The sequence below is a fragment of the Arthroderma uncinatum genome (genome assembly GCF_011692745.1).
Source record: "Arthroderma uncinatum strain CBS 119779 chromosome Unknown scaffold1, whole genome shotgun sequence".
Classification (NCBI taxonomy): domain Eukaryota; kingdom Fungi; phylum Ascomycota; class Eurotiomycetes; order Onygenales; family Arthrodermataceae; genus Arthroderma; species Arthroderma uncinatum.
The window spans coordinates 5,780,818-5,801,389 of record NW_022983863.1 but is presented as its reverse complement, the minus strand read 5'-3'; the positions used below and the strand labels follow the sequence as shown (position 1 = coordinate 5,801,389).

Genomic DNA, 20,572 nt, shown 5'->3' with positions numbered 1-20,572 from the left:
TGGACGAAAACGCGGTGAAATGTGCCAAATGTCCCATCAATCGATAGATCTATTTCTACCCAGGCCACATACGAAATCTGGCATCGTTATCGGCAAGGGTGCGCGGCGGGAGGGCAAAAGTTGTGTCTGTCAAGGGATTTCGCGGGAGTCGTTAATTTTCGCCTGCAGCTTTCAAGTTACTAGCATGCTGACTAAGCCCTAGCGACGACGAGACACGACAAGAAACAGCAAAGAGAAGACAAGACAAGACAAGCGAGAGAAGGACACGGCAGCTGCAATTGTGAGTCCCATATATATCTATGTCTGTCTGTCTATAGAGCGCTGACGAGATAGATGCTGTCGAGACGAATCCTGTCGCGGGTGCCGGCTCGCATTCCAACTGCCAGAATCACGACGCAAGTCAGATATGCCTCCCAGGCCGAGATACAGGACCCGGGCATGGTTCGTCACTGCTGCCGACTTCCTCCCGGCCAATTCACTTAGCTGACTGTCTTTGAACCTGCAGAATGGCGGATATGAGAACCCTCCGGCCGTGAAGCGACAGTTCCGTGACCCCAACGCCGACTGGTGGGATGCACAGGATAAACGAAACTTCGGAGAGCCAGTCCACGAAGACAACGATATCCTGACCACCTTCAGCGCCGAGGAGTACACCCACTTCAAAGCCCCCAAGGCCTTTTTCCTGCTTGGATGCTCTGTCGTTTCCGTCTTTGCCTTCTCCGGCGTCGTCAGCCTCTTCTATCCAGACAAGCCCAGCGCCCCCCGAACATTCCCAGACGGGCTCGAGGCAGAGCTTGGTGGCCCCAATGCCGTAGTCGTGAGTGTGCCGGTTATATTTTCTAGACTACGATGATTTACTGACCACTTCTTTCACATTTCTAGGCGAGGAAGCCCCATGAGGACAGCTGGTGAGAGAATATTGTACTGTATATAACCTAGAGATCCAATCACATTCTGTTCGAACCAAATCAGGTCATATCGATCGTGCATTAATCCGTTTCAGAAGGGCGCTTATGGCCGTCACCAGTGGTTTGCCATCACTGCAGGCACAAACCAAGATAGCCGCCGTGTTTGTATGGTGAATGAGTAAACATCTACAGAATACTTGACTTAAGATCCAGTCTCAGCCGGACAGTGGTACGGATCCTTGTAAATATAAACAGACCAAGACGGAGGGTTTTGCCATCTGCAGCTGCTATATCACGTATATTCGTATATCTGACTGGCGCAAACCTGCGATTAGATCTGACACACTACGTCAGAGGCCAAAATCCACACTCTTCCCCTAGTTGCTTCACCTCCACGCCAGGCCCCTGGACGGCGATAAACATCTTTTTTTTTTATAAGTCTCCGGCTCAGGATAGAATACCAGGACTCGATTTGGCCAGAGTGCCACAGATTATTCACTTCTCGTCTTACAGAGCACAGGATACTACGGCTGTTGTTGGCTGCGTTGATCGATACTGTAACGTGACGGACTCTTCTGCACCCACTGCCCCCCTGCACCAGCAGCAGCAGTTGAGCTGTCCGAATATTATCTGACACCGGTCCGCAGGTGAGCTGGATCTCTGTGTCCATGGCAAATACATGCATTATACTGATATCGAACCTCTCCAGATCTATGCGCAACCCCAACCTCCGCTGCCGTCGTCGTCGTCGTCCCCCCGTCGAGTCCCGCCGTTGCGATAGATAAGATTACGCAGCTCTCATGAGCATGAGCATGAGCTCTGAGCGGCATTACATGTCCAGTGCTTCAAGACACTCCGTGGGCGGCATCAGACGCGTGGACAGCCCCAGCAACAATGTCAGGCGTCACTCACGGAACATGTCTGCTGTCCGCCGGCGCCGTGTCAGCAGCAACGAAGCCTACAACTATGCCCTCCGAGTCGCCTTCCTGGCCTACCTGCTCCAGGCGCGCACGAAGAGAGTGCAGGCCGCTCCTCCGCCGCGGCCTCAGTCGCTAAACCGGGCGTCAACCTCGTTCCATGACCTGATGAAGGACTTCAGCCTGGTGCGAGACTCGAAGAGCACCAGGTTCCCGCACGGCTTCATCAGCGAGCTCGAAAAGCGGCTGACGGGCGTGCTGATTGGCAAGGAACATAGAAAAGAGTTTCAGGATGCTACGGTCAAGAGGACGTTTGGGGCCTTTCTGAACGCACTCAAGGAGCAGAGTTTCAAGAAGCGTATGGAAAAGGACCGGCGCGTAGAGGACCTGGTGCTCATCTTCTTCTCAAATGCGACCAAGGAGCTGTCCAAGGGGAGGGCGCCGGAGGATACCAGCTGGAAACTGATGGTGGATCGACATGTTGCTCTTTTCGTACGGCTTATTACATTTATCCTCAAGGACCATGACTGGATCAGGGACAAGCCGGAGCTAGGGAGCAGGCTGTTAACGCTGGAAAGTAAACTGCTAGCACACGACCAGGATCTGACGGAGGGTTCGCAGAAGGATGGCCCTACGGTCGAGGTCGTTGCGCCTCTGAGCTACGATGTCAAGGATATGCCCCTGGTACAGACCGTTGCGAAGGCGTTTGGCCTCCGGGACTCCCAGGTGCAATCGGATATCAATAAGAACAAAGACTCCTGGACTGGAAAGGAGGCATTACAGGATTTGAAGCTGTACCAGGCACACCTTAATCTTAATACTGGTGGCACGTTGTCCGTCAAGGACTTCGAGGTTGAAGAGGGCTACGAGGCGTGGAAGAAGGCAGAGGGGCCGGACCTCTCACAGATGATGTTGGCGATAGTTCAGTCGAATCCGGAACTTGCGAAGAGTACAGGCGGGACGCTGCCGCAGTTCAACGCCCAGTTGGCGGATGCTCCGTACGGCGAGGATGCGTACACGGATGCATACGGGACTATGTCTGAAAACTCGTCTTATGTGATTGACCAGCCAGTAGATATGAGCTCGTTATCGCTGGACGATCAGACTTATGAGCAGCCGGATACAAATTTCTACACTTTTATACCCCCTGATCCAAGGTCATACTATCGATTCATACTGAACCAGCTGCTTACCCACGACCTACGTGATCAGTCACTTGAAGCGTCAGAGGCGACATCTGAGACGCCTGCATCGAAGTTATTATCAAAACAGTCTACAGAACTGCTTAATGAGATATGTCTACGCTGGCGAATACCCAACTTCACGCGGCTTATACTCTTTCTAGACGTGTTCCGAGAAAAATACGTGGACCAGGAGATTGATCTAGACACACTTGATTCGGCATTCACATTCGTCAAGGATCCTCCAGCCGCCAAAAACAAGCGTGCCAGTATCGTCATGGCGCCTATCCTGTACGATAGAAACAAATGGACCCAAGCAGATATATTCTGTATGCATCGCGTTATCACCTCTATCAAAGAAGGTCTTCATCGACAGCTATATGAAACCATGATGTCCTGCTATGATGTCAAGATCCCACCCATCGGACCGGTCATGTATGTTCTGGAAACTCACATCGAGCCCGACCCATATTTTACCGAGAGCCCAGAGGAGCGGGAGCAGTTTCGTGAATATGCTTCCAATGGGCTGTTGGAGAAAGCCAAGTCAATTTACCAGGAGTATCTGAATAAAGAGATTCCGCCAGAGCAAGATGTGTGGGAGTTTCATCATGTTATTCAGCTTGGTAAGGCTGTGATGAAAGTTTGCCAGCGGATACAGAAGCGCTATAGGAAGAATCCAGAAATCCTAGGGTAAGCAAGTTCCTTATCGGTATTTAATTAGAACAACGTTTGCTAATATGGGTATAGTGTAAACCCCTTTACCGTGTTAATTAACTATATACTCCCTGTATACGCTGAGGATGCCCGAGATATGATTATCCGAATAATGGAACAAGCCCAGGAGAAGAACGAACAAATCGAAATGCAAGAGGGATTCGACCTATACGCTGAACTCTCTGGTATCCGAAAATTCTTCCTCGAGGTCCTGCCCGGCGAACCGTTCCCCTTCCCTATCGAAGAGCTGCTAGCAGACTTCGTCTGGCGCTGGATTCAGACTACAGACGCCAAGGTGAATGACTGGGTAAATCAGGCTGTTAAGCAGGATAACTTTAAAGTTCAGACTGATGCTCCAGGAGACATACCTACCGAGGACCAGCGACATAGTGTTTCGGTGACAGACGTGTTCCGATCGTTTAACCAGGTCGTGGACCAGATAGTACAGCTGAATTGGGATGACGATGTCGGGTACGCAAAGTTCATGACTGCTATTTCGCGATCGATTGGGAATGGGATGGCGAGATATTGTGAAATCTTGGAAGGCCTGTTTAGTCGGGAGATGGACAGGTTGACGCCAGAGCAGGAGGCCGCGGCTAGACAGACGAAGCAGGAGAAGTGGGTGCAGATGGCAAAGGATGCATGGACTAGTAAGGAGAAGGTTGAACCGTTTCAATTTTTTCCAGAGGTACATCACGCCCTTCTTGACCTATCCCTATCCTTTGTGGATAAAATGCTTGTGATATGGTGAGGGCTGACCATAAACATTGTTAGTCCTTTGTGAAACTCAACAACATTGAGTATGCCCTGCAGAAATTCGACCAGCTAGAGCGTGACATCAACATCGATGCATGTGCCGAAGTACTGGCTAAGAATGCTCCACCCCTAGCGAAACGACAGCGGAAAATAACCAACTACGTTTTCACCGTCAAGATCGTCGAAGCCGAAGACCTAAAGGGCTGCGATCTCGACGGCTTCAGCGACCCTTATGTTGTACTGACTGATGAATACCAGAAACGAATCTCGAAATCACGAATTATCTATAACAACCTTAATCCACGATGGGACGACACGGTAGATATCATGACGAGGGGTCCACTAAACATCATTGCAACGATATGGGATTGGGATGCTGTAGGGGACCATGACTATGTTGGTAGGACGTCGATGAAGTTGGATCCAGTGCATTTTGCGGACTTTGCGCCGCGGGACTACTGGCTGGACCTGGATACACAGGGCAGATTGCTGTTAAGGGTGAGCATGGAAGGGGAAAGGGATGATATCCAGTTTTACTTTGGAAAGGCATTCCGCACACTGAAGAGGACGGAGAAGGAGATGACGAGGAAGATTACGGAGAAGGTGAGTCTTTTACCCCCTTTATATAAACTACCTGAGAGCCGCACTTACTAAACGAGTGCATAGCTATCTGCATATATCAACCACTGTCTGTCACGGCGAGCCCTCAAAGCGCTCTTATCCCGCGGTATCAGCATGTCGACTGTATCCAGCTACTTTAACCGCAACCGAACACAGTCCAACCAAGCACCTACGCAAGTGGAGATTGAAAACGCCCTCGCACCTCTCTTCACTTACTTTGACGACAATTTCTCCATCATGAACCAAACCCTTACGGGCCCAGCAATGCGCACCGTCATGGCTCGACTATGGAAAGAAGTCCTCTCCACCGTCGAATCTCTCCTCGTCCCGCCACTATCAGACAAACCATCAAACCAAAAACCGCTCACCCAGCTAGAACTCGATATAATCCTGGCCTGGCTCGGACTACTGCTTGCCTTCTTCAACGCCGTCGACGAAGAAACAGGCGAAGCCAACGGGGTGCCCATGGATGTCCTCAAGAGCCCCAAGTACCATGAGATACAGACCCTGTTCTATTTCTACTTTGAACCGACGGAACAGCTGATCCGTACCTCGGAACGCATGGCCAGCGCTACGGCCGCCAGACAGCAGGCAAATCGTAACCGTCTGTCTACCTCGTCTGCAACGCTGGGCGTGCCAGGCTTCGCGGGCGTGTTATCCGCTCGAAGAGGCAAGAGTATTCTTCTCTCCCGCAACTTGGGCACCATGAAGAAAGCGAAAGAGGAGAAACGCCGTGAGGCGCAGGCTGAGCCCAACGATGATATGATATTGAGGATCCTGAGGATGCGAGTTGAAGCCGCCGGGTATCTGCGAGACCGGAGCAGGCAGAAGGAGCGGTTGGCCACGGCGGCGGCGGCAGATCTGATTGTTAAGCAGAGCCTGATGGCTGGCACTGGAGGGCGCATGACGGGCACATTGCCTCGATACTAGATATTACGAATGATCTCCTTGTTTTTTTTTGTTTCCTTTTTTCTTATTGGGCGTCGGTATTACTACGTTATGACTTTGTTCGGGTGCGGGATGGTTGCATGGTTACGATGCAGGACGGGGAACGGGGATGGGATACCAATCTGTCGTTAATTGTACGGGCATACTTAATAGTCAATAGTATTATAGAGGTTCTGCATCTTTAACCCGTCTGAGGATCATACTTTATTTGATCGTACTTGAATGTCCTATGTACAACTGCATGCTATCTACTGGAGAGCAATGCACTCAAGCTCGACAGGCACACCCTTGGGCAGCTGGTGCACGGCAACACAGCTGCGAGCAGGCTTGTGAGCAAAGTACTTCTCGAACACGCCGTTCATCTCGGCGAAGTCGGCCATGTCGACGAGGAAGACCTGTGGATAAGATATCAGTATACCCCTGATACGTACGGCATCTATAGATCTGGACGTAGACATACGTTGACCTTGACGACCTTCTCGATCGAGGAGCCAGCAGCAGCCAGCACGGCGGTGATGTTGCGGCAGCAGAGATCAGTCTTGTCAGCGATGCTTCCCTCGAGGAGCTTGCCGGTGTTGTCGGCGGGAATCTGGCCGGAGACGAAGACCTGGCCGGCGGCCTTGATGGCTTGGCTCTGTAGACAATTAGATCAATGCACTCGGCATATTGATATCTAGACGTAGAGAAGACGGCAGACATACGTATGGGCCAGCAGCTAGAAAGAAACAGTCAGTCAGTTCGTTTGTTCGTCAGATAGTGAAATAGCCGGCGGGGCAATGGCGTGGAGCTTCGACTTACGGGGACAGGCGTCCTTGGTGAAGACGGGGGTCATTTCAGACATGATGGCGGATCTGGAGAGCGGGCGTGTATGGGACGGTGGAATTGATGTTTGATATGAGAGTCGAAGGGCGGGGAGAAGAAGCTTGGAGCGTGAGGAAGTTATACGGCGTAACATGGAGGATGTTTTGGCTTATATCAGAACTGCAAGGGAAGTTCCCCGCGGTCTTAAGTTGCCCGTGGAGGATTACTAAGCCCGTAACCTTCTCCTTCTCCTTTCTCCTTTTCTTCTTCTCTTCAATATATATTCTAGCATCTATGAAGACAGTCTTCCTCTGGGTACTTACTACACAATCTATCCTGTAGATTGGCCAACCTGGCACCTGCTTTGACTTCTTCCTACACGCCGAACTGCCAGTCGAACGAGACAATGTAGTCCCAACAAAGCCATACATAAGGAGTGTATGATAAATTAACAGTATCTGTTGATTATAGCACTCTAAGGCGGATGGGTAAATATTCATTTGTCAACTATTTTACTAGAAACTCTAGATAGGTTGATGTACTGCCCTGTTCTAAACGATCCAACGATCCCATAAGGGGCCCAGGCAAAACATGCCCTAATCATTTCCCTCAGCCTATTCTCAAAGAAAGGTGCTATGTTCAATCAAGGCTTCCAGGCTTTGGTCAAGAACTCCTTCATCGAGACTGGCTGAATTTCGGGGAACATATTGTTGAGGCGATTCTCCTTGGGCATTTTGAATCCGTCGATGACAGCAACTTGGCTCATATAAGAAACAACCCACTGAGTGATTTCAGGGCCATAGCCCACTCCTTCCGATTGTGGGAGGGGAGTGGCTTCATTCTTCTTGATCTTCTCTAGGGGATCATAAGAGACTTCGAACTTGGTGCCTATGGAATGAGGGAAGAGTTAATAGAGCAGACGTTAAGCACAGTTGATGATAAACGTACCAACAATCTCCTCCGCTAAGCTCAGCAACTGGTTGAATGTAAGGTCGTCTCCTCCTACATAGCTTGACTCAGGCCATTCCGCTCGGTCGAGCAACTTTACAATGAACTTGGCCATGTCATATGAGTATGTCATGGTGATGACATTGTTTCCATCACCTGGGATGAGGGCTCGACGGTTGGGGATGTCAACCGCATAGGCGAGCGGTTTGAGGTGGGTACGGGCATTTGGCATTCCCCAGTAGTCCATGAAGTAGCCAGGATAGACCCGAGTATATTGCAACTGAGATTTCTTAAGGGCGTTGGTTCCGTCAATAAAGAGTTGAACTCCGGGGGAGATGTGGAGGATACTGCATTTTGGAATCAGCAGGAAGCGCTTTAACAGAAAACCTCAGGGGAAGATTGCATTTACTCTTCGGATTGAACGAATGAGTATTCGCTGGGAATGAATCGTTTGGTGGTAGCGGACTTGTCTGCGGCTTGGATGAGGTTCACCTGCGCCTGGCCTGCCTCTGGAGAGATCAGGCCAATAGTGCAGATGACTGTGTCCACATCATGTTTCTCGAGCTCGGCGGCTATGGAAGAAACATTGTTGTAATCTATCTGCACTTGTTTGACTTGGTCTAACAATGGAGTGGATTTGGATTCCTTGATGCCGTCAGAAGTGATTGATGACAGTGATAAGGTGCATATCTTACACGCGTCAGAACGACAATCTGTTTCTGGAATTTGGGGGTTTCCAGCAACGTTTCAAGGATGGTCTTTCCAACCGGTCCTAAACCTGCAATTGCAATGGCCATTTTGTATGTTTTTGAAGATTTAGTTGATGAATTATGGTGATTTCAGGTGTTATCAGACGAAATTATTCGAGTTTAAACCCTGAGGTGGCAGTATCATGGCATTTATACCCTAGGTATGGCCATAAAGATCATTCTCATATTTAAGTATTGAGATGTGGCACATACTTACAGGTCATATTTCGACTCGACCGGCATTGCTTCTGTATCCACCCTCCGAGAGCACTCCAGGAAGCAACAGAACCATGTATGTACGTGAAGCATCATGCAGCCACAGGATAGCTTCATCCCACCTTGTGTAATTTATCATTTGCCCAATGGCAGGTAATAACTGCCCCAAGTGAAAGCTAAACCGGTCCCAATTATAATCTTCCAGGCTGCAGAGTTAGTAGTTGCGCCGGAATCCTGATAGAGTCCGCAGTTGATTTGTCGTTTCTGCATCCATGCCATACACCAAACATCAGACATGCAGTGGAGAGCCTGAAAATATGACTTTTCATAGCTATATTTTGATGCTCACTAAAAGACTCCGCAGTCATTACTTTACTTGACCTTTTACTATAAGCACCCTGCAGATCCTTTTGCGTGGTCAATACTATGATGCCACTGAAATTATGCACCAATCTGCCAGAAAGTAGTCTTGCTATTTCTGCCTAAATATTCTTTATGGCTTATGTATTCGCCAAGTTTAATAGCCGCAGGATTGATAATGATTCAAATCAGGCAGAATTTTCTGGTTATGGATGTATGGAATATAATCCTAGATGTGGAGTCTAGGACCAAACATGCTAGGTTAGTTCAGTTCAGGTACCATGAAGACAAAGTGTTGCATTCGTGGCCATTTAATCGTCTCAACATGTTGTAACCCCGCCTTTTTCGCGACCTGGATCAATTCCTCAGTGCGCCAGATTCGAAACCGGTGACTGTAATGGCAGACCTCGAGAAGTGTCTCCTTTCCCTGCTTATCAGTCTCTATAATCTCAGTGTCGAGCTGCGCTAAATGATGTCCATCCTCCACGTATTCGCGGTGGACGACAACTTTGAAGGTCAATGCTGTATCTTTGCTAGCTTCGTCCATAGATTCCATAGATTCATCGTAAATGCTCGGGGTCGTACCATTGTCGTATGCTTCGGCTACCTGAAACTCTAGCAGAGAGATATGAGCTCTGCCACTCCCGGGACGTAGTAACTGCGCGACATGCAAGAAGAAGGCGTCTATGTCTTTTGCCAAATCGAGATATCCAATGCCCCCATCAGCACAGAGGACAAGGCTCACCTGTCGTCTGGCTTCACGGAGAGTGGGCTGAGCAAGGAGGTTTTTGGCGTCACCCACAAGCCATGAGACAGTGCCGACACCTGAAAGCTCAAAGGCCCGTTTTTTGGCTCGTTCCAACATGGCTGATGACTTGTCCAGCCCGATAAATGTTGCATCGCTCAGGTCATCACCTGATTTGGTGGCCTTTTGAGCTATTTTGCGGAAAATGCGCCCCGATCCCGCGCCCACATCCAAGACAATAGTGCGATATGAGTGTGGCAGTTGGGACCGATTCACGCGGAGGAGCTCCTGGAGCATGTCCCAGTACAAGGTTCCATCGTCGAACCCATCGTGCTCGATATCAAATGCCGAATCGAGTGTCTCAGCCATGTAGGCAGAATCGTAATACTGCGTATGAGGGACATCCTTCTTAGAGATAATGTTGATCGTCATATTGGTTAAGAAGTGCCTGGAAGGACTGGGTATCGGATGAAGAGGAAGAAACGAAGATTTTGATATTCAGGAGTTTTGGCCAAATGTTTGAATGTCATATGGCATATCAGATTGTCCATTCGGGGCCTCGTATATATACTATATAGGCATCTAGTACGGAATTCTTCTCTAATCAGCGTTTAAGCACGTAGCCACAATCAGTTCACCTGATCTGCCTGTTTATGAGCCATAGCGCCATATTTTTACTCCGTATGTAAACGGGTCGATGGTTTGGCAAAGCTACTGCACTTCATTTCTCAGTGTGTGGAGGCGGTGACCCGCGGGAAGTTTTTTGAGACCTCTGCTTCTTCCCCTTTCCTTTTTCCAGGTCGATCGTATTATGGAGCCTAATATCAGAAAGCACCTTAGGCTAATGCTAGCTCGCCTCCCAAATCTGAGCTGCTTTGTCTGCATGCTTGGCTATTTCTAGCACAGACCGAAGCTGAAAACATTTCGTGACGGTCTCCGTGTTCTAAATACGAGATATACCCCTATGCAAAGGGCCAGTTTTAGGTCTTGAAAAGAAATAAGCAGCTCACAGGCATATCATATCGTAAGGGGCAGTTTTCTCTGGTCGTTGTTGTTTGAGGTTTTTACCAAGTGCATCTCAAGAAATTATATTGATATGCACGTGATCTGATGCTGATTAATACTATCACGTGATAAATCAACTTTCTTCCAAACGCCGACAATCTTCACGGAATACCGTAGGTCGTATGGAAAACAACAGAAACTCCCTTTAGCTAAAAGATGATATCTATTGACGGTATTTATAACGCATCCTAATCTCCGGGTTTGGCGCCGCAACAGCATCGATATGGATGTTGAAGTCCGGCAGCTTTCCTTCATGCCCGAATTCCATATCATACGCCATGAGTATCTTCGCGGCCACCACCTGGCACAGCCTGGTTCCCAATAGACGTGCTGGACAGGCCGAGATGCCTATGCCAAAGACCATCCACCTATCACTGGGCGAGATGGTGTCACGGATGATGTCGCTGGCGGTTGTCGAAGAGCCCGGGCTATAAAAGCGGTTTCCATCGAATTTGGTAGGGTTTGGATAAAATTCAGGGTCCAAGTGGGTGAATTGGCCCGACATGGTGATATTCGTTCCAGGAGCGAAGGTCATACCCAGTGAATGGATGGTCAATGGCTTGCCGACGACCTGGCGACTGCCAGCAACTACACAACCAGCAGTTAGCCCTGAATCATATGGAGACAAACACCCAAGGACTACTCACCTAGGGCAATCCCGTCTAAGCGGAGGGTCTCTCTGGTAAAACTCTCAAACTGGGGGGTATGGTTGAACATATCGAAGCTCCACTCGCCATTGTTGAGCTTCAAGGCTTCGGTGATCTCTTTCCGGATTGGCTCAACGTACTCTGGATGGCGCAACATCCTGACGAGGAGAGCACTCAGAATCATGACGGACGGCTCGACCGTTTCAAAGAACATGAACATAGTCTCATCGGCCATCATGTCGATATGATGATCGTCATCCTTTCCAGTTTTCGTTCGACTCAAGGGACCCTTTTTCAATGCGAGCTCGACCATCGAGCTGGTATAGAAGTAATCCTCGCTAGTCGGCTCGCTCTTGCGTTTCTCTTCTATCAGACGGTTGACTTCTGGTAGGATAGTCTTCTTCATGGACTTCATGCTGGACCTGATCTGACGGCACTCTTTTGAAAACTGCCAGATAAGAGGTGCCAATATCCGGGGGTATTCCGCGTACAAGTGTGTCATTTGTTCAACTTCGCCCACGTACCGCTGCATCTTCTTTGAAAGCCCTGCTTCTCGCCCAAACCCAGGCCGGAAGACAAGGAGAACGCCTATGTCACCAAGAATGTCCAACGCGGTCTCGAAGATACTGCTTTCACGCCAGCCTTATCTTGCAGTTAGCGATCTGCATTGGTCTTCTAATTCACCTAGGTCGGGGAATGCTTACTCTTTGACTCGCCAACATACTGCGCTATACCACGATCTGCCTCTTTCATGATAAGGGGATCCAGTTTTTCTAGAAATTCCCAACGTGTTAGTAGTCGAGCTAAAAACCAGAAGATTTAGGAAGACTTTCTCAAAGCACTCAACCTGTTGCATGCTTGCATGGCCTCCACGGGTACCTTCCAAGCTACATCCAAGACATGGTTGAAGTTGATTTCCTATGGCAAAGCAATTGTTAGAATCGGGGTCAATCCTGGTCCACGCAAGAATAACGCTCACATCGCCCATCATGTGTCTCATGCTCATATGGTCTTTGGGTAAGTTGTAGTATTCTTTACCACAATGAGGTGGCAGCACGATCATGTCGCCTGTGCCGCCAGGCAATGGTACAGCCCAAAGTTTGCCCTTTTTGCTATACTACTAACAGTGAGTACTCTAGAAGCTTGAAGATATCTCGTTCGGGGACCTACCTCCTTGTATCCACGTGCAAACCCTTCAAGGTAGTTAAAGCTACTGCGCCATAATCGCAACCGCGGACTGAAGTAACTCTCATCGTCCATGAGGGTAATGCCCCCTAGGAATCTTCTCCTTTTCCAACCATGGTAATAGTCCGAAGCAACAACGACAAGAGCTGTGGTGACCACGAGAACAAACACGCTCCCAAGCAGAGGAACGACCACCTCCTGGGGCCCGAACAGCCCGCTGGAGAACAATGAGTTCATTTTCTGGCGGTGTTTTCTTGGAAATGCGGATAGAAAAATCCAGAGTCTACAGACACTGGGCAAGCTAGGAAATTGACCCCATTATTAAATAGCCACCAAAGAGACGCATCTTATGAAGGCAATAGCTTTAGTATGACATCAACAAGCTAAGTTCTCAGTCCACTCAGTACGCCCGAATTCCATGAATGGATTAGGACCCGGGAAGAACTAGCTCATCGTTTTGGGCGGAGTCCCTGTTCGCTATCTTGGCATTCCTAAATTACGAAGCGAAGATCTAGCGCCCGGTACAAGCATGGCTGGCGGAGGCCGCGGGACTCCATTTTCGAAATATTTTCTCAAGATCTCCTAGCTGTATATTATTATAGCTTACTACCAGTGGAGCCAACATGCATGATGCGCGAAAATGGCGTGGCTGGAGCGGGAAGGATACAATCTGCCCAACATACGCCCCCGATTGGTACTTTTGGGAGAAAGGTTTCTTTTCCATCCTGGCTGTAATGGCCGTCTTTTTCTGACGAGGTGATAATGAAGGACAGATCCCTTGCATGAGCCGTGTTTGAAACGCTACTGGTGGAGCATCTTCGCTCAATTCTGAGGCATACCTTGTGCAACATTCCCCTCAATGCTGCAGGAGATATAACATTCGAATTTACACCATATCACTGAGTATGAGTGGAGCTGTGCATTGGTCAACATGGTAATCATCTCGGTCACATACTATGTACACCTTAGACGGAGACCCTTGAACAATTTTTGGTTATTGCGGGAAGACTACATAAGGGAAGAAGATATCCTGTAATGCCCCCGGTAGGAAAAGTCAACACCAACAACAAATCAACCAAATCTATTGCCACCTCTCTGTATAACTGGTTTTTTTTTTATTTTTAGCCGACAGTTACTAGTATGTACGAAGAACATCCCAGGCCTACTAGTTACCATAGCGTTATATTATACGGGGTAGCTAATCTATACACAATACTCCAGTTAATACATCAACGATGACGAAACCCACAGTCTCCAACAACATCAAGCCGACCTCTACCAAAGACAAAGAAGAGGTTCTAAAAGCGGCCCAGTACTATGTGGATGGCCTCAAGACCGGTGACGTCGAGCATAGCCGGCAGGGATTCCATGAGAAAGGCGGCATGTACGGGTGGCTTGGAGACGACTTGAAAACAGTTCCAATCCAGGCCCTCTTTGATTTGATCGTGGAGCGGGGATGTACGCCAGAGCTGATTAGCCATTTGGACATCATTGCCATGACCCCCACCACAGCGATTGTCGAGGTTGATTCGGAGCTGGAGAACGAGGGATTCCGGGACCATCTGGCCATGGTCAAGGTTGATGGGAAGTGGAAGACAGTTGCAAAGCTATTTCACATTTACGATCAGTGAGCTCCCAGAGGAGACGATATCTTATATGCCTGCTAGCAGTCTAGGATATAAATGCATACTCTGTCGAGTAAGAGAGCCTACCATATTAGTTCCATCACAGCTCTATGTCTCCCACGCCGTTCTTATTCACTAGAAGGCACTAGTATTGATATTCCTTGACTGCTTCCAACCCTGGTACGCCGTGTATTCACCCTACGACAATCGTATTCCGTACTACGAGCTGTGGCGCTTACCTGTGCGATCGCCAGGACCCAGGAGCTCTTTTAGAGTCCATGACCCGGTCCGCAGGTTCCACAAGGCTGTGCGGGACCAACCGAAGGAAAAGACCTAAAAAAAGGAACAGCCTAGTTCTGGATGGGATAGGCGTTTCGGCTTGCCCCTGGCTTAGGCAAGGTTATGCAAATATTGCGTCCCTCCATTCCATAGGCTCAATCCATTTTTGGAAGAATGGTCAGGCTGGCTGATAATTACGCCAGAGACGCCTATCGCAACTGGAGGACGGTTCAATTTGAAATCCGCTGATGACCAAGGGACCTTCTCACCAGCCAGCGCATGCATGAGTTTCCAATCACTCCCATTGCTTTTTAAAATACAAAATAGCCTTTTTTAAGGTTTCCCGTATACATATATCCTCCTCCTCTGCGCATACACACACGTAGGTGGCTAGCGGTCCTCCCGGGCAATTTTTGTATTCCGCGGAATACGTTCGTCATCATTGGAGAGGGCAATGAGGGCGATGCCGGATATTTTACCCCTACTTGAATGGTGAGTTGATTGAAAGGAATTGGTCCGCATTTACTCCGTCCTTGATGTATAGTACGGAAGAGGCAGCGCTGATAACTATTCACGGTAGGTATCTACGGAGTACGAGAGTAGCGATCAAGCTCAAACTTGGGTAACAACGAAAATCAGTCCTATTGTTCTTAACTATCTCGCTTCTATTGAATTAAACTACGACGAACTGCTTCTACAACCTCAATTGCCCAGGCTGGGCCCGTTCAGGCCGAATTCTGTCGGCCACAATCTTCTCCGCTCCTTCGCGAACACGGCTAGAAAGCTCTAGGGAGGCAAGCCGGAGCGTCTCGTAGACTCTGCCTCTGAGTTCCTCGGATCCGTGAGCTACGGACTGGGACATGTTGTCAACCATCCTGTCTTGGAACTCTTGGCTTCGGAATTCAGGCAGAACTTCGTAGTATTCCCTGGCAAACTTGTAGTCGTCTTCAATCGGGTGCGACCATGCCTCTGAAGAGGCCTGGGCAACCCATTTAGCAAACTCCGGTCCTAGGTCTTGCTCGTGTGAGGTGCCAACTCGGCGGACAGGCGGCTTCATATTACCGGCCCCAAGTCGGTAACGTTGGGCATCGGGGTAGGCAAACATGCGAGCCTGGAGGATAGGGTCTTCGGAAGGCTCAACGCCAGGGACAAGGTTCGAGGGTGAGAAGGCCAGTTTCTCGACCTCAGTGAAGTAGTCCTTCACGTTGCGGTTCAGAGTGAGCTTGCCGAATGTACGGGACGGGATAGTCTCCAGGCCCTTGGGGTATGTGCCCAAGTTCCAGTGCTTAGTGACGTCGAGGATGTTGAATCCCAATGTGGGAGCGTCCTTGGGATCAATAACCTGGACATTAGCAGTCCACGACGGATAGTCGCCGCGCTCGATAGCCTCGTACAGATCTTTAGTGGCAGCGTCAGGGTCATTAGGATCAACCTTGGCCGATGTTCCATCTGTGAAGTTGGGGCCGCGATCAGACGCCAGGAAGAAGTGCACATATTTGAAAGACCCATCAGGCATGACCCATTTAAACGCATGGCCCACGTAGCTGCTCAGCGTCCGCCAGGTGAACATGGTGCCAAAATCACTGTGCTGCAAGAGCGTCATGTGTAGTGCTTCGGGGTTCTTGGTCACGAAATCCCAGATCATACTTGGGTTCATGAGGTTCGTCTGGGGGTCCCGTCGCTGCGCGTGTATCAAGTCGGGGAACTTGGAGGGATCGCGGATGAAGAAGAAGGGGAAATTGAGGCTGACCCAGTCCCAGTCTCCCTGGTCCGTGAAGAATTTAACGGCCATGCCTTTCAGGTCTCGAACTCCATCGGACGACCCGCGCTCCAGGCCAGTTGTTGAAAAGCGAGTCACACATGGCGTCTTTTTGCCAACACCGAGCAGCATATCAATGTTGCAGATGTCTGAGATGTCTTCGGTCACCTATTTTTAAACTCGTCAGGGCTGTTCAGAGGTTCAAAGATGGATAGAAAAGTTGCGGGCTATTCTTACCTCGAATTCTCCGTATGCTCCAGCACCTTTGGCATGGACAGCTCGCTCCGGGATCTTCTCCCGGTTGAAATGGGATAGAGCCTCGAGAGTGTAGATGTCCTTGGGGCCCTGGCTTTGTCTAGATGGTGAAAATCCATTGGGATTCATAACGGGGCATTTGTCCGCAGCATTGGAAGCCATAACGGGGCATTTGTCTGCGGCATTGGGAGCCATGTTTGGTGACCTGGCTTGATGGACTATGGAAAGATGATGGTAGAGTCTGTTGAGCACTCCGTACTTTCACAGAGAGAGGGATGTGGTAGTAGACGAGGGAGTGTGTGAGGTAGAGATGATATCGGTGAATGATGTTGAACCAACTCCAATCCAGGGAGATTTTGTATTTTGTAAAGGGGAAGAGGAGACAGGTAGCTCGAGCCATAATTTCAGTCGTCTTGCTCCCTACCCTGTCTCCGTGTCGCCGTAGCAGCTGATCCATTCTGTTCTACCCTCCGGCTGGAAAATGAGACCGGTTGAAATGTAACAGGTCGACTGGACCATGTGGGAAACGGGGTGTTTTGGTGCGTTTCCTCTTACCTCCGCCGACATGCAGTCCGTATGTCTTATTGCATCGATAGACTAGTTGAAGTATATGCAGGCCGTCACTGTCAAGGTTGCAAGTTGCAATATCAGGGCTTGCATAACCTCATATTTGGGAGTCGACTGCATGAATTGCACCTCCAACCAGCACCTCTTTTCTAGCTTCCTCTCCACATTCCCTGGCAAGCCGAGCCTCTCGCTGCCGTCTCATGTATCTATCAAAAGAGGTGCAGGGAATAGATCCAACAAGCCGCTCCGGACTCCGTTATCTCTTCTGGAGATATGCTGGCTCGGGCTGGTTGATGATCGACGTCCTTTTTTTTTGAGGCCCTGGAGATCCGACTTACATTCCCGAGATATTGACAAAATACGCCAATGAATCAAAAATTTGACCTGAAACGGTTTTATTTTCCCGCCAAATGATCATTCGACGTTGGTTTTTGGTTTTGTGGGCTCTCCCGTAACTAAGTAACCAGTTTTGCTTCTTTTGCGAGCTAGTAACAACGATCTCTGTATCTGGTCAATGGGCTGTTTTGATCCTATGTACACGTCTATCAGGGCATACAGGCGCCAACATTGAGATTTGCACCGAACACCGGTCGTGAATCCTCGCTTAGAAGCCACACAATCGTCCGCGCGACATCTTCGGCTTCAATGACACAATATCCTTCTTTCTTGTACGTTTCCTCCACCTCCTCCTGAGACTTCGCGCTTGGCACAAATCGCGGTAACATCGGCGTCCTGGTAATTCCTTTTTTCCAGGATAAACATCAGAATTAGAAAAGAGGGGAATGTTCTCAGTGGCTTACCAGGGGAAACAGCATTTGCTCGTATACCTAGTGGTATCACATCTTGCGCAACACAGGTGGTGAAGTATGCACAGCCAGCTTTGGAGGTACCATAGGCAAAGACGTCTGGCATATGGGAGACAGACGCTATACTGGCCACGTTGACAATGCTGCGGTCGCCAGGTGAAGAAGAAGCAAATTCCTTCATGGCCCGTACCTCCGCCCGGGTGGCATAGAACACACCATCGAGGTTCACCTGAAAGACCTTCTTCCACTGCTCATCCCCCTCTTCGAGAAGCGTTGGGGATTGTCGAATACCAGCACCCTGGGCAATACCTGCGATATTAGCAGCTCCGTGCAGCTCACCAAATGTAGAGGTGATGTCCGCGATCCATTTGTCCACCTCCGATGACGAAGATACGTCAAGGACTGTGCAGTGAACCTTTGTCGCCGGATTGATTTCTCGGATAGACTCTTCCAATTGCTTCAAGTTTTCTTGGGAAAGGTCGCCCACACAGATAGCGGCCGCCCCGCGTTCGGCGAGTAGGCGGCAAGTAGCTGCTCCGATTCCAGATGCACCACCGGTGACGGCGAACGTCCTTGATGCGACTGACGCCATTTATTGGTTGGATGCTTTTATAGGAATGTTGATGTTTGGTTTATAGTTATTCCTGGGGGAACAAAGATGCTAGAAGATGGCAAGGTCGTGAATGAAAGATTTGTTGGTTAATCCTTTACCTGGAAGACTTGGAATGGAAACGGGCCAAAGGCTATAAGCGATATACCATTTCTTGTAAGGAGTAGCTGTGGCATTGATATGTGACCTTATTCCTGTTCTTCAACGGAACTGGAAGTATATTCTCGCACACATAGTCAAGATGACAGGTAATATAAGCCATTAATTCTTTTTTCTCGATACAGTAACTCTTAGGCTCATTGTATGAAGCCACCTAGTATCAGGAATGTGATAGAGACATTATGTGAGAAGGTGGGGAGGTTGTCAGCCGGTCCAAATTTGAGTATCACTCTCAGAATAATGGGAGTGCTGATATTCTTCCCTCCGACTGGAAGGAGGAGCAGCAAGTAGATCACACTCGGACTCTAATTATCGGAAAAAAAAAGACATATAAGGGGGGAACCAAGCAGCAACCGTCATTCCCCATCTACCGAGTAACGCAAAGCAAACGAGAAAAAGGAAAGAAAATCATGGCCAACGCTGGTTCCCCTCAGATTATTGACGTCCGTCGAAGCAAATTTGAAGAATCCATCCCAGAGCAGGTCACTGCTGGCCTGTCATCCAGCCCCAAGACCCTCCCAGCTCTTCTATTTTATAGCACAGAAGGCATTCGGCATTGGAACCGTCATTCTCATGCGTCCGACTTTTATCCAAGACATGAGGAAATCCAAATATTAAAGGAGCAGGCGGGGGAGATGTCTGCATGCATTGCAGATGGCAGTGTGGTCGTTGACCTTGGGAGCGCGTAAGTTCATGTACTTTTTAACCCGCCATTTATCCACCAATTAGCTAACCAGATTATCACACTGCAGGAGCCTTGACAAGGTTATCCATCTCCTAGAAGCCCTCGAAGCAGCACAGAAGAAGGTCACCTACTACGCATTGGACCTGAGCTTCTCGGAGCTCACCTCGACGCTGCAAGCCATCTCACCGGAGAAATTCCACTATGTCCAGTTCGCTGCCCTTCATGGCACCTTTGAAGACGGGTTGCACTGGCTGAAGGAGACACCAGAGATACGGGATCGACCGCATTGTCTGTTGCTGTTCGGACTGACGATCGGCAACTTCTCCCGGCCAAATGCAGCCGCCTTCCTGCGTAACATTGCCTCTCAGGCGCTTATCGGTTCCCCCTCCCAGAGCTCCATTCTTCTCACTCTAGATAGTTGCAAAGTCCCAACCAAGGTTACACGCGCCTATACTGCGGAGGGGGTCGTGCCCTTTGCTCTAGAGTCGTTGAATTATGGAAACACACTCTTTCCACAGCACGAGGGAGAGAAAGTCTTTGATCCGCAGGACTGGTACTTTCTGAGCGAGTGGAATTACGTCCTGGGAAGACATGAGGCTTCGTTGATCCCGCGATCCCGAGACGTCAAGCTCGGTCGCCCGCTGGACAATATCGTCGTGGGTAAGCACGAAAAGGTGCGTTTCGGCTGCAGCTACAAGTACGACAGCGACGAGCGTAAGGAGCTTTTTGATTCTGCGGGACTGTGCGATGCGAGGGTCTGGTCCAAGGAGAGCTGTGATGTGGCATTCTACCAGTTGAAATGTCGTCCGAATTAAGGTGGTACAGGTGGCTGGTTCGTTAGTTAATAGTCAATTAAGCTCCCCTAGCCCGCAGGAACCCAAAAATTAGTCTTTCCGGTTAAGCTTATTATTACCCACTCTATCCTCCGTAATCGACTTGTAACTCGGTCGTACACGGTACAATAACCAGTCCTATTTTGAATGCCGGTTTTTGACTTGAACTTGTGGGGGTGTTTGGCTTTGTACTAGTACCCTCGTACGTATTTATACCGTCTTCTACTTCAACA

At 49.3% G+C, this 20,572-nt stretch overlaps 9 protein-coding genes across 9 annotated transcripts; 4 read left to right on the top strand and 5 right to left on the bottom strand.

The window, feature by feature from the left end:
- Positions 1-28: 28 nt before the first annotated feature.
- On the top strand, positions 29-912 carry GIQ15_01734 (NADH:ubiquinone oxidoreductase 20.1kD subunit; the record flags this gene model as incomplete). Its single annotated transcript, XM_033549151.1, has 5 exons — positions 29-124; positions 203-280; positions 334-441; positions 506-817; positions 883-912. The coding sequence occupies 5 exons, from the start codon at positions 29-31 to the stop codon at positions 910-912; spliced, it is 624 nt and encodes a 207-aa protein (XP_033410102.1).
- Positions 913-1,720: 808 nt separating this feature from the next.
- GIQ15_01733 (uncharacterized protein) lies at positions 1,721-6,027 on the top strand (the record flags this gene model as incomplete). Its single annotated transcript, XM_033549150.1, has 4 exons — positions 1,721-3,696; positions 3,754-4,408; positions 4,495-5,079; positions 5,143-6,027. The coding sequence occupies 4 exons, from the start codon at positions 1,721-1,723 to the stop codon at positions 6,025-6,027; spliced, it is 4,101 nt and encodes a 1,366-aa protein (XP_033410101.1).
- A 1,462-nt stretch (positions 6,028-7,489) lies between these two features.
- On the bottom strand, positions 7,490-8,591 carry GIQ15_01732 (uncharacterized protein; the record flags this gene model as incomplete). Its single annotated transcript, XM_033549149.1, has 4 exons — positions 7,490-7,734; positions 7,795-8,141; positions 8,204-8,439; positions 8,490-8,591. 4 exons carry the CDS (start codon positions 8,589-8,591, stop codon positions 7,490-7,492), a joined length of 930 nt encoding a protein of 309 aa, XP_033410100.1.
- Positions 8,592-9,381: 790 nt separating this feature from the next.
- GIQ15_01731 (uncharacterized protein) lies at positions 9,382-10,296 on the bottom strand (the record flags this gene model as incomplete). The annotated part of the gene is made up of 1 exon (XM_033549148.1): positions 9,382-10,296. The coding sequence occupies one exon, from the start codon at positions 10,294-10,296 to the stop codon at positions 9,382-9,384; it is 915 nt and encodes a 304-aa protein (XP_033410099.1).
- A 796-nt stretch (positions 10,297-11,092) lies between these two features.
- GIQ15_01730 (uncharacterized protein) lies at positions 11,093-12,998 on the bottom strand (the record flags this gene model as incomplete). Its single annotated transcript, XM_033549147.1, has 6 exons — positions 11,093-11,517; positions 11,577-12,218; positions 12,281-12,349; positions 12,419-12,494; positions 12,556-12,693; positions 12,747-12,998. 6 exons carry the CDS (start codon positions 12,996-12,998, stop codon positions 11,093-11,095), a joined length of 1,602 nt encoding a protein of 533 aa, XP_033410098.1.
- Positions 12,999-13,996: 998 nt separating this feature from the next.
- GIQ15_01729 (uncharacterized protein) lies at positions 13,997-14,392 on the top strand (the record flags this gene model as incomplete). The annotated part of the gene is made up of 1 exon (XM_033549146.1): positions 13,997-14,392. The coding sequence occupies one exon, from the start codon at positions 13,997-13,999 to the stop codon at positions 14,390-14,392; it is 396 nt and encodes a 131-aa protein (XP_033410097.1).
- Positions 14,393-15,359: 967 nt separating this feature from the next.
- GIQ15_01728 (catalase) lies at positions 15,360-16,874 on the bottom strand (the record flags this gene model as incomplete). Its single annotated transcript, XM_033549145.1, has 2 exons — positions 15,360-16,592; positions 16,662-16,874. The coding sequence occupies 2 exons, from the start codon at positions 16,872-16,874 to the stop codon at positions 15,360-15,362; spliced, it is 1,446 nt and encodes a 481-aa protein (XP_033410096.1).
- Positions 16,875-17,791: 917 nt separating this feature from the next.
- GIQ15_01727 (short chain dehydrogenase/oxidoreductase CpoX2) lies at positions 17,792-18,644 on the bottom strand (the record flags this gene model as incomplete). The annotated part of the gene is made up of 2 exons (XM_033549144.1): positions 17,792-17,988; positions 18,047-18,644. The coding sequence occupies 2 exons, from the start codon at positions 18,642-18,644 to the stop codon at positions 17,792-17,794; spliced, it is 795 nt and encodes a 264-aa protein (XP_033410095.1).
- Positions 18,645-19,231: 587 nt separating this feature from the next.
- Positions 19,232-20,321, top strand: GIQ15_01726 (conserved protein EasF; the record flags this gene model as incomplete). The annotated part of the gene is made up of 2 exons (XM_033549143.1): positions 19,232-19,506; positions 19,574-20,321. The coding sequence occupies 2 exons, from the start codon at positions 19,232-19,234 to the stop codon at positions 20,319-20,321; spliced, it is 1,023 nt and encodes a 340-aa protein (XP_033410094.1).
- Between the last annotated feature and the right edge of the window lie 251 nt (positions 20,322-20,572).